This window comes from Musca autumnalis, unplaced genomic scaffold (genome assembly GCF_047663935.1).
Source record: "Musca autumnalis isolate F117 unplaced genomic scaffold, ASM4766393v1 scaffold_5, whole genome shotgun sequence".
Lineage (NCBI taxonomy): Eukaryota > Metazoa > Arthropoda > Insecta > Diptera > Muscidae > Musca > Musca autumnalis.
The window spans coordinates 26,221,502-26,233,912 of NW_027412088.1; the positions used below are offsets into that span (position 1 = coordinate 26,221,502).

The following is a 12,411-nucleotide window of genomic DNA, read 5'->3' on the forward strand; positions in this document are numbered from 1 at the left end:
TCCTTCCGGGGTTCGAGAGTGATTTAACCGTTGTCCGCAATTTACTTATACCGGCTCCAATGTTGCAACTCTTCAGATGATTTAACCACTTGTTCCGCTTATGTTCGCCGACCAGCCTGTTAACTTCCACTGTCAGCTCCCTGACTCTGGGGTCGTCGGGGTTGGTTCGACGAAGCTCATCACGCTCATTTGCTAATCCCGTCGCCTCTGTTGGGAAATTTGGTCTTACTTCGGGTATTCGACCAGCAGGTATATGGCGAACGGCTGCAGCATTGATGATGTCTCGGAACGTCCTTTCCGCTACCCGAACATCAGAAGGATTGGGCAATTCTCTGAGCGGTGATTGGTGAACTCTCTGAAACTCGGCCAATCAGCTTTCCAATGATTGACGAATGTGCGGCGTTCAGAGGTGATGAAATCGGGTGGTCTGCTGATGGAGACAATTATAGGAAGAGGGAAATGACGGGTTGCCAGGGGAAGTCATTTTTGTCAGACAAGGTGACACGATGGTTATGTCTGGCGAACTGTGGCACGCTCCTCTAATTCTGGTATGGGCGTCCTCATTGACCGAGCAAAACGTAGAGCTATCAATCTGCTCAGCCAGCGCTATACCTCTTTGGTCGTTTCCGAGGGCCGAATGTCACATCTCATGATGCGCATTAAAGTCCCCCAGGACCACACGATTATGACCTTCCAAAAGCGGGCTAATGTCAGGCTTATAATCTGAGATTCAGGTATTTCTCGGCGGGATGTATACGTTCAGCAACTATATCTCGGCAGTTCCACACCTGACTGCTACCCCCATACATTCCATGTACGGGTCATTAGAGGCAGGCTCAAGCGAGATAGGTCCGTATTGAATAGACTGGCGCAAAAGGAAAGCCAATCCCCCACTTCCACATCTGGTGCGATCCTTCCTTATTATGTTGTAACCATCACAACGTACTGAGCTGTGGTCGTTCAGCATGGTTTCCTGCACCGCCGCGACCTTGATATTCTTCCGATTCATAAAGTCCACTATTTCATCGATCTTACCTCGGAGCCTATTGCAATTAAATTGCAAAAAGGTTGTATTTTCGGGGATTGGAACAACAACGGCTGGTGTTAAATGCTGCGCGTGCGGCTGCTGTTGTGGGGACCGCGGAGGAGTTTCGTAATCAGACGACGAAGGAGTTTCGTAATCTGACGACTCACTGGGGGCTGTGTTCGCGCAGCATGCAGCAACATAGTCCCTATCGTAGTCCCTCGCGTGGTCAAGTCCAGAGCATCCCCTTAAATGCACCCACTCCTGACATCTATTGCATCTCACCGAAGATTGGATATGGGTGAAGATGCGGATGTGACAAACTGAGCACAAATATATTGGTCCTGGGTTTTTCCTCCGTCCCGGCACCAGCACAGAAAAACGAAACAAATACAAACACATGTATACTGAGGTGGCAGCCGCTGGCCGGAACGCTGATGTTGTGTGGTCCCGGGTCAATCCGGTACAGAGAACCCGCTGTCGTGGGATTGAACAGTTAATTAATTGGTCACTGCAGCTTAGAGTTTTTGGGCCATTGTCTTAGGAAGTCTGGACATGCCCACGAAAAAGTTGTAATGTAGTAAAAATGTCCCCAGAACAACCTGCTGTAATAAGTTCAAACCTATCCGAGATATGTCCTTAAACTTCACATAATTTAAATTTTTAAAATTTTGTGATGTACTCGATGGATTTGTCCATTGTAGACCTTCTTGGAACTTGATGTAGGTTTGGAAGAAATATTAAGAGTTGGTAAATTTTTGGACCAAATCGTATACTTAATACGGAAGTTATTGGGCTCATGAGTAGTTTTAGTTGGGTCAGACAGGGTTAGACCTTTTTGGCCATTATCTCAGGAAGTGTAAACGGATAGGGTGTATTTTAGGATTTCGTAAATCGAGTTGATTTAAAATTGTAAATGTAGATTTAAATACCTATAATAACCGATTCCTAATATATCTCTTATTGTCCCGAACTTTCAGCATTACTGGCGGCGAATTATTCGAACGTGTTGTGGCCGATGATTTTACCCTAACCGAACGTGACTGTATACTGTTTGTGCGACAGGTGTGTGAAGGTGTTGCCTACATGCACAGCCAATCGATTGTCCACTTGGATTTGAAACCCGAAAATATAATGTGTAAAACTCGAACTTGTCATCAAATAAAAATTATTGATTTTGGTTTGGCCCAGCGGCTAAATACAGGATCCCCGGTGAGGGTACTTTTCGGTACCCCAGAATTTATATCACCCGAAATAATTAGCTATGAACCGATTGGTTTTCAATCGGATATGTGGAGTGTGGGTGTAATATGTTATGTGCTGTAAGTAAAAAATTTTGGAATTTAAAATTTTTAAAATTTAATTTAATTTTTTTTTTAATTTTTAGTTTATCCGGTCTATCACCATTTATGGGTGATACTGATGTTGAAACCTTTTCAAATATTACCCGGGCCGAATATGATTTCGATGATGAGGCCTTTGATTGTGTCTCCCAATTGGCCAAGGATTTCATATCGAATTTATTAATACATCGCAAAGAAGATCGTTGGACTGCAGAACAGTGCCTAGAATCGCCGTGGCTGAAACAGGGTCACTATGATGAAAATCTAGGCAATAAGAAAATCTGCACAGACAAACTCAAGAAGTTTATTATACGCCGCAAATGGCAGGTAAGCAGAGCGAAGTTACCACTAACTTCCGCAAGCATGAATCAGTTTTCAGTTTTGTGCCTTAGTCACAAGTGTAACATGTGTTTTTGTTTTGCTATCTGTTTTTATGTTCTTGTTGTTTGCTTATGTTTTTGTTTGCTTTTTTTGTTGTTGTTGTTGACTTATTTTTTGAATGGCTTAGAAAACTGGCAATGCTATCAGAGCTTTAGGTCGCATGGCTACCTTATCAGCGTCTCGACGCAATTCTTCCGTCTCCACAACAACGGGTGGCGGTAGTACGCAAAACAGTCCAAGGCCTTCTATTTCCGGCATGTCGTCCGTTTTCAATCCCAATGTCTCAGCTGCAGCAGCACCCATGAGTTCCCTGCATGAAGAAGATGATGTTTTTAGCATTGAATTGCCCGCAGTTGTCCATCAGGATATACCGCGACGCAGTCCAAAGGTTGTGCCAAAATCCCAGTGTAGCGAACGCAGTGATTCTGGCTATAGTGAGTGTTCGAATTGTAGTGCCACGGGGTCATTGCAGTGCCAATGTGCCACCACCAACAAAGATAGTGTTGATCATGCCAATGCCGCCAGTGAATTATTACAAGATCTCTCCATATCCGTACCCCATGACTTGTTGAAACTGAAACTAGAAGAAATTGCCCATCAGGCGGACCACAATATTGAAGAGGTCAAACTGGAGCTGGTGGTTCCGACAACGGCACAAATTCCCCAGCTTGATGCCAATCAAAATGAATTGAAATCTTTGGAAATCATTGAGAAAGAACCTCCCCACAGCATTAGCGTTATTGAGGATGTTGAAGTACTTAATGCCTCGCCTGGCGGGCCCATTATTATGCGTTCCGATTTCACCAATACCATACAAATGCGCAAAAAATCTCTGGAGAATAGCTTACTTAAAGAGAAACCCAAACCAACCAGTAAATCACCGCTCTACGAGAAATCCGGTAAGGTTAATATGTTGAGAAATAAATTCTCCTGCATGGAACATCAAGTGAGTAGTGGCCACCACCAGCATCATCAAACGGAAGCTGTTAAAAGTAAAGATTGCATGGATGTTTTAAAGCTTAAGCGCAAAGTTGTTAATGAAGCTTGTCTTAAACAAAGTAATTTGCTCTCTCATACCGCCCTCTCTTGACAATATTCCCAAAAATAATTAAAATTTCTTTATTTTCTTTTTTTCCGACCAGCAATCTCAGCCAGCCATCCAACATCCTCAGCCTCCTCAACACACTCAACTTCATTGCCCAGCTCACCAATACCAGCCCGCAAAACGTATCCGTTTACTACGTTCCGGTTAAGCGAACGGGTACGCGAGGTAACCGATCGCTTGGCCCAACAACAAACTGTCTGCACCGAGGCTAGACGAACACAAATCTTAAATCGAAATAATCAAAAAAAAAAAAAAAAAGAAAAAATCAACAAAAATTAATAACACCTTGAAAGTATCGATATAATGTATTTCTTTTTTTACCATTTTTTTAAATAATTTTTGTTTGTTTTTGTTTTAATTTTTAATAATCTTTATACATAAAATCATCATTACATTTGTAGTTTTAAAAGTAAGAAAAATCACATGAAAAAAAACACATTTAAAATTAAAAATTATTTTATTAAGTATTTTTGTTGTAAAATTGGCTTCGTTATAACTTTGTAGTTATTTTATTATTTTTAATTTTTACTTTAATATTTTATTATTATTAAATTTTAAAATTACGTCGTGTTACACACCACCCCCTATTAGCTCCCCTACTCTATCCCTCCCCTACACACAAAAATGTGAATGAAAAACAACAAAAACTCGAATATAATTTTTAAAATCTTATATACTAAATCAACATTTTCAGTTTTGTTTTATTTTGGGGTTCCATGGCTCGTGAAGAATGGAATATAATTTGATTGGATTTAAATACTACCCCTTAGGACTAAAAATTATATTTTTTCTGGTCATAGAATAACTAATTATTTGGTGGAGCGCAATTATTTTAATCGACAGTTTGTCGAGCAATTGACAGGGTAAGGAGAAAAGTATGGCGTTACAATAGATCTCGTCCCGCCGAGGAGGGGCCACTACAATCTACAATGGGTGATGACTCAAAGCGTTGGGCCCAGCATGGATTCTATTGAAGCACCCTTTCATTCATAAAGGGTCTATAGAAGCACCCTTTAATTTATAAAGGGTCTATAGAAGCACCCTTTAATTTATAAAGGGTCTATAGAAGCACCCTTTAATTTATAAATGGTCTATAGAATCACCCTTTCATTCAGAAAGGGTTTATAGAAGCATCCTTTCATTCAGAAAGGGTCTATAGAAGCACCCTTTCATTCAGAAAGAGTCAATAGAAGCACCCTTTCATTCTGAAAGAAAGGGTCTATAGAAGACACTCTTTCATTCATAAAGGGTCCATAGAGCAGCCTTTCTTTCAAAAAGGTCTATTGAAGCACCGTTTCTTTCAGAAAGGGTCTTTAGAAGCACCGTTTCTTTCAGAAAGGGTGTATAGAAGCACTCTTTTTTCATAAAGTTTCTCCAGAAGCACCCTCTCTTTCAGAAAGGGTCTATAGAAGCAACCTTTCTTTCAGAAAGGGTCTATTGAAGCACCGTTTCTTTCAGAAAGGGTCTATAGAAGACACCTTTTTTCAGAAAGGGTCTATAGAAGACACCTTTTATCATAAAGTTTCTCCAGAAGCACCCTCTCTTTCAGAAAGGATCTATTGAAGCATCCTTTCTTTCAGAAAGGGTCTATTGAAGCATCCTTTCTTTCAGAAAGTGTCTATAGAAACACCCTTTCTTTAATAAAAGGGTCTACAGAAACAACCTTTCTTTCAGAAATTGTCTATAGAATCACCCTTTCTCTCAGAAAGGGTCTATAGAAGAACTCTTTCTTTCACAAAGTTTCTCTAGAAGCACCCTCTCTTTCAAAAAGGATCTATAGGTCATCCTTTCTTTCAGAAAGGGTCTATTGAAGCATCCTTTCTATCAGAAAGGGTCTATTGAAGCATCCTTTCTTTCAGAAAGGGTCTATTGAAGCATCCTTTCTTTCTGAAAGGGTCTATAGAAGCACCCTTTCATTCAGAAAGGGTTTATAGAAGCACCCTTTCATTCAGAAAGGGTCTATAGAAGCACCCTTTCATTCAGAAAGGGTCTATAGAAGCACCCTTTATTTCACAAAGTTTCTCCAGAAGCACCCTCTCTTTCAAAAAGGGTCTATATGTCATCCTTTCTTTCAGAAAGGGTCTATTGAAGCATCCTTTCTTTCAGAAAGTGTCTATAGAAACACCCTTTCTTTAATAAAAGGGTCTACAGAAACAACCTTTCTTTCAGAAATTGTCTATAGAATCACCCTTTCTCTCAGAAAGGGTCTATAGAAGAACTCTTTCTGTCACAAAGTTTCTCTAGAAGCACCCTCTCTTTCAAAAAGGGTCTATAGGTCATCCTTTCTTTCAGAAAGGGTCTATTGAAGCATCCTTTCTACCAGAAAGGATCTATTGAAGCATCCTTTCTTTCAGAAAGGGTCTATTGAAGCATCCTTTCTTTCAGAAAGGGTCTATAGAAGCACCCTCTCTTTCATAAAGGGTCTACAGAGCATCTTTTCTTTCAAAAAGGGTCTATAGAAACGCCCTTTCTTTCAGAAAGTGTCTATTAGAACGCCCTTATTTAATAAAACAGTCTATAGAAACACCCTTTCTTTCAGAAATGGTCTATAGAAGCACCCTTTCTTTCATAAAGATTCTCTAGAAACACTCTCTCTTTCATAAAGGGTCTATATAGCACCCTTTCTTTCAGAAAGGGTCTATAGAAACACCCTTTCATTCAGAATGGGTCTATAGAAGCACCCTTTCATTCAGAAAGAGCCTATAGAAGCACCCTTTCATTCAGAAAGGGCCTATAGAAGCACCTTTTCATTCAGAAAGGGCCTATAGAAGCACCCTTTCATTCAGAAAGGGTCTATAGAAGCACCCTTTCATTCGAAAAGGGTCTATAGAAGCACCCTTTCATTCGAAAAGGGTCTATAGAAGCACCCTTTCATTCGAAAAGGGTCTATAGAAGCACCCTTCATTCAGAAAGGTTCTATAGAAGTACCCTTTTATTCAGGAAGGGCCTAAAGAAGCAGCCTCTCTTTCATAAAGGGCCTACAGAGCACGCTTTCATTCAGAAATTGTCTATAGAAACACCCTTTCTTTCAGAAATTGTCTATAGAAACACCCTTTCTTTCATTAAAGTACAATACAAACCTATTAATTGTTTCCCAAGGTTGGATAATATATGCGGATATGTGTTTAACTGCTACATTTCCTATATTCCACTCCATCCACGTGGCAATCTTGGCGTCGAGTACCTTCACTAATGCCATTTTATGAAAAGTTGTACTCCGATCAATCTTAAACCCTTTTTCCAATCCGCCACATAAACAGCGGAGATGGCCACACAGTTGTACCGCTTTTCGTATGTCAAAACCGTCTGATCTTGGGGGGACCTTAAGGCTTATCATGAGTTGTGGCATTCGGAAATTGGAAAGGACTAGAGGCGTATAGTGCTGGCTGAGCAGATTGATAGATCTACGTTTTGCACGGGCGCCTATACCAGAATTAGCCCAGAGTGTCTCAGTTCGCCAGACATAACCATCGTGTCACCGGGTCTGACAAATGACGTCACTTCAAACCCCCTGGTTTCACTTGGGTCAGACTGACTCCCCATAAATGTCTCCATCAGCAGACCGCCCCATGTCATCACGTCTGAATGTTGCATTTTCATCAATTATGGGAAAGCTAATTGTCCTAGTTTCAGAAAGTTCACTAATCACCGCTTCAGAGATCTGAACAAAGCTTCCGATACATCATCCATGCAGCATCCGCTCGCCATGTTGGTCGAATTCCCAAAATGAAACCAAATTTCCCGTCAAAGGCAGCGGGATTTGCAAATCAGCGTGATGAGCTTCGTCGAACCAACCCCAGTGAGTCCAAAGTCAGGAAGTTGACACTGGAAGTTAAGCGGTTGGTCGCTGAGTAAAAACGGAACAAGTGGTTAAATCATCTGAAGAGTTGCAACATTGGAGCCGGTATAAGCGAATTGTAGGCAACGGTTAAGTCACTCTCGAACGCTGGAAAGAAGGAAGATTGGTTACCACAGTAACGTTTGGCGATGTTATGCTGACTGATCCAAAGCGCAAGTTATTTTAATCGACAGTTTGTAGAGCACGTTGGAAGTGACAGGATAAGGAGAAGAGTATGGCATTACAATAGATCTCTTCCCGCCGAGGAGGGATCATCACAATCTACAATGGATAATGTCATCCGAATGTCGTAAGGAACGACAAATGACTCATAGCGTTGGGCCCGGCATGGTAATGCTGAAACAGCTGGATGCGCCGGGAGTAGAATATCTCACTAATGTCCTCAAACTGTCGCTAGCCACCCGAAGTCTGGAAAATGGACAGAGTGATCCGGCAAATATCCTTTACTAAATCTATGGTCTCTCTGTTCACCGCATGGTCTATAGAAGCACCCTTTCATTCAGAAAGGGTTTATAGAAGTACCCTTTTATTCAGAAAGGGTCTGTAGAAGCACCCTTTTATTCAGAAAGGGTCTGTGAAAGCACCCTTTCATTCAGATAGGGTTCACAGAAGCACCCTTTCATTCAGATAGGGTTCACAGAAGCACCCTTTTATTCAGAAAGGGTCTATAGAAGCACCCTTTCTTTCAGAAAGATCTATAGAAGTACTCTTTCTTTCATAAAGTTGCTCCAGAAGCACCCTCTCGTTCATAAAGGGTCTATTGAAGCACCCTCTCGTTCATAAAGGGTCTATTGAAGCATCATTTCTTTCAGAAAGGGTCTATAGAAGCAACCTTTCATTCAGAAAGGGTCTATAGAAACCCCCTTTCATTTAGAAAGGCTCTATAGATTCGCTCTTTCATTCAGAAAGGGTCTATAGAAACACCCTTAAAGGGTCTATAGAAACCCCCTTTCTTTAAAAAAAAGAGTCTATAAAATCACCCTTAAAGGGTCTATAGAAACCCCCTTTCTTTAAAAAAAGAGTCTATAAAATCACCCTTTTATTCAGAAAGGGTCTATAGTAGCACCCTTTCATTTGAGAAAGGGTCTATAGAAACACCCGCTCATTTAGAAAGGCTCTATAAAATCACCCTTTCATTCAGAAAGGGTCTATAGAAGCACCCTTTCATTCGGAGATGGTCTATAGAAGACACCCTTTTACAGAAAGGGTCTATAGAAGCACCCTTTCATTCGGAGAGGGTCTATAGAAGACACCCTTTTACAGAAAGGGTCTATAGAAGCACTCTTTCTTTCATAAAGTTTCTCCAGGAGCACCCTCTCTTTCATAAAGGGTCTATAGAAACCCCCTTTCTTTCAGAAAGAGTCTATAAAAAATCACCCTTTCATTCAGAAAGAATCTACATAAGCACCCTTTCATTCAGAAAGAATCTACATAAGCACCCTTTCATTCAGAAAGGGTCTATAGAAGCACCCTTTCATTCAGAAAGGGTCTATAGAAGCACCCTTTCATTCGGAAAGGGTCTATAGGAGCACCGTTTCATTCAGAATTGGTCTATAGAAGCACACTTTTATTCTGAAAGGGTCTATAGGAGCACCGTTTCATTCAAAATGGGTCTATAGAAGCACCCTTTGATTCAGAAAGGGTCCATAGAAGCACCCTTTCATTCAGAAAGGATTTACAGAATCACCCTTTCATTCAGAAAGTGTTTATAGAAGCACCCTTTTATTCAAAAAGGGTCTATAGAAGCACCCTTTTCTTCAGAAAAGGTCTATAGAAGCACCTTTTCATTCGAAAAGGGTCTAAAAAATCACCTTTCATTCAGAAAAGTCCTATAGAAGCACCATTTCATTCAGAAAGGGTCCCTAGAAGCACGCTTTTATTCAGAAAGGGTCTATAGAAGCACCCTTTCATTCAGAAAGGGTCTATAGAAGCACCCTTTTATTCAGGAAGGGCCTAAAGAAGCACTCTCTCTTTCATAAAGGGCCTACAGAGAACGCTTTCTTTCAGAAAGGGTTTATAGAAACACCCTTTCTTTCAGAAAGGGTCTATAGAAACACCCTCTCTTTCATAAAGGGTCTATAGAAACACCCTTTCTTTCAGAAAGTGTCTATAGAAACACCCTTTCTTTAATAAAAGGGTCTATAGAAACACCCTTTCCTTCAGAAATTGTCTATAGAAGCACCCTTTCTCTCAGAAAGGGTCTATAGAAGAACTCTTTCTCTCAGAAAGGGTCTATAGAAGCACCCTGTCTTTCAGAAAGTGTTCCACCATCCACTTTATTGGTCATTGTAGGGTTAGAGTTTATTTCAAGACTTGCCCACGAAAAACCTTCGGGAAACATTTCGAAACGATCCTCGAACAGCCCCGTCAACGGCTCTTAAGCGAAAATCTAGATGTTTTATGAGGAAGATACCCGACGATGTTATCCGATATAGGTAGACCTTCAGCTATTTTTCATGTGCTGTTGTGAAAAATCAAGTGTCACTACATATTTCAGTTGTTCCTTCAATTTAATAAGAAAAAAATTAATAACGATACAAAATGGCTTTATCTGAAGAAGTTAAAGCGCGTTTGGAAGTTGTCTATGAATTGTAGAATTTAAAAAATAATGGAATGGTTGTCCAGATATCTGATTTTTTACAACTTTTTATAGATATAAGAATATAATAATTCAGAATAAATCAGGATGTGTTCATTGGGAAATCAAATATGAGACTCACCTTCCAAAAAAGTATTTATGAATTTTATTAGGTTGTTGTTGTTGTAACAGTGTTTTTGTTGTGTTTATTTGTTCGTTCCTCTGTTCAATCTGGCTCTGGGTCTATCTCCAGTTCAAGAAAAGTGGCTGCTTCGATGGGATGTAGCCATAGATCCACTGGAGTTAGATGGGTAGGTTTGGCGGGGCAGTTAAAAAGGTGTTGTGTGTCGTGCGGGCCCATGCCGCATACTGGGCAGATGTCTTGCACGGTGCGATCGATTTCCGCCCAATAAGAATTTAGGCGACTGCAATATCCCGAGCGTAGTTGGACCAAAACTACTCTAGTTTGTCGTGGCAGCTAACGCTCCTCAGCTGCGATAGATGGAGGATGTACTCCAAGTACTTTATTCACACTATAATTGCTTAAGGCCTTGGCAACTGCGTCCGTGTGAATGCTATTCAATCCTGCTTGATATGCTTGTTGATCTAGGGGTTCTCTCCTGTATCGTTGGACCTCTCCCTCTAGAGCATGGATATCCTTCCTGATCTCCCTGAATGGGCCGGGCCTACCCACAAGATGGTGATTGGGATGGCTCACACGATAACATCCAAGCAGGTACTGCAACGAAAGCATCTCATTGTGTTGCTTTACAGGAAGAATTTTTGCCTCCTCATGTAGATGGTCCACTGAAGATTTGAGGAGGCACCCTGTCGCTGTTCTCAGGGCTGCATTTTGGCAAGTTTGAATCTTTTTCCAGTTCGAATCACACAATCTCGGGGACCAGACTGGAGCCGCATAGCTTACCACAGACCGACCTATCGCGTTATATGTGGTCAACAAGGTTTCTTTATCTGCACCCCAAGTGCTGCCGGCCAGGGACTTGAGGACCTTGTTCCTACTTTTCAACTTGTCGCAGATAGATGTGGCGTGTGCGCACGACGTGAATGTAGTGTCGAATGTGACCCCTAAAATTTTAGGGCAGTTTGTGGTCAGAATTCTGCTACCGTCGACCACGACACATTTTTTTATTAGGTCGACTTACATTCTTCTTTTTTATATCCAAAGTCAATTATAATTATCACTCGCGAAACTTTTTTCGATTTTTTTATTATTATTATATTTTTTCTTTAATTTACGAAGATATTAAAACATTTGCTAAATGAGATATTTTTGATGAATCGCGGATATTGTTCTTTTCTCGGTACATACATATGGACAATTAAATTTAGAACACGAAATGTTCATTCTAGTACAAGTAGCATAGACTTTGCATGGACTCAAACAGAGTGCTCTTATAGTTTAAATTAGAGCTAAAATAGTTCCATCTTTTCAGCTTCATTGACTATTATATGGGCAGGATCAACATACAGAGTATTCGCAAACATTAGTGGGGAAAAATTTCTAGAGGCACTTGAAAGTCCATTTACATACGTTCACTAAAAACTGATAACATAATCTCTTGCAACATTTTTTGGTAAAAAATAGATTTTCATGGTGTTGAATTTGGTTGGATTCCTCGGAGCACTATATCCCGCACTATACTCATAATCTGTGCAACGTTTTTTATACATTTTAGACAATTTTGGTATATTTTGCCCGCAAAAATTCACATGCTATATTATTATTTAATATAAATTCAACCGCGGGATTTTCTTGCTGGACGCTTTTTCCAAAAACGTATTTAACAGTTATCCGAGCTATATTCTTCACTGCATGCTAATACTTCCATGATATTGAAATGTCTGCAATAAAAATCTATAATTTTTTTCTATATTTTTGTTATTTTCAATATACGGATACTAGGTACTGGTTCGTGAATAGTCATTTTTCTAATTGCAATTGTTAATCATGTTTTTGCTTGCCCACTTACATAGAAGGCTTCCGCCGAATTATTTTGTTATGGATATTGCTTATTTATGTTCACTTGCAAACAGCAGCACAAAATCGACCGACCCACTTCAATTATTTTATTTTGAATAAATATAACATCAAAATGATAC

At 40.3% G+C, this 12,411-nt stretch overlaps 1 protein-coding gene across 24 annotated transcripts in view; it reads left to right on the forward strand.

The window, feature by feature from the left end:
* The window catches only part of Strn-Mlck (Stretchin-Mlck), a 227,162-nt gene extending 222,624 nt beyond the window's left edge, over positions 1–4,538 (forward strand). For 22 of the 24 annotated variants that reach the window (XM_073990022.1, XM_073990046.1, XM_073990020.1 and 19 more), the window contains 4 exons: positions 2,005–2,346; positions 2,412–2,694; positions 2,876–3,806; positions 3,891–4,538. In XM_073990022.1, the coding sequence (XP_073846123.1) occupies positions 2,005–2,346; positions 2,412–2,694; positions 2,876–3,806; positions 3,891–4,132 (1,798 nt within the window). In that variant the 3' untranslated portion in view covers positions 4,133–4,538. The remainder of the gene's footprint in view (positions 1–2,004; positions 2,347–2,411; positions 2,695–2,875; positions 3,807–3,890) is intronic. The other 2 variants (XM_073990028.1, XM_073990045.1) reach the window with 1 other exon arrangement.
* Positions 4,539–12,411: the final 7,873 nt, after the last annotated feature.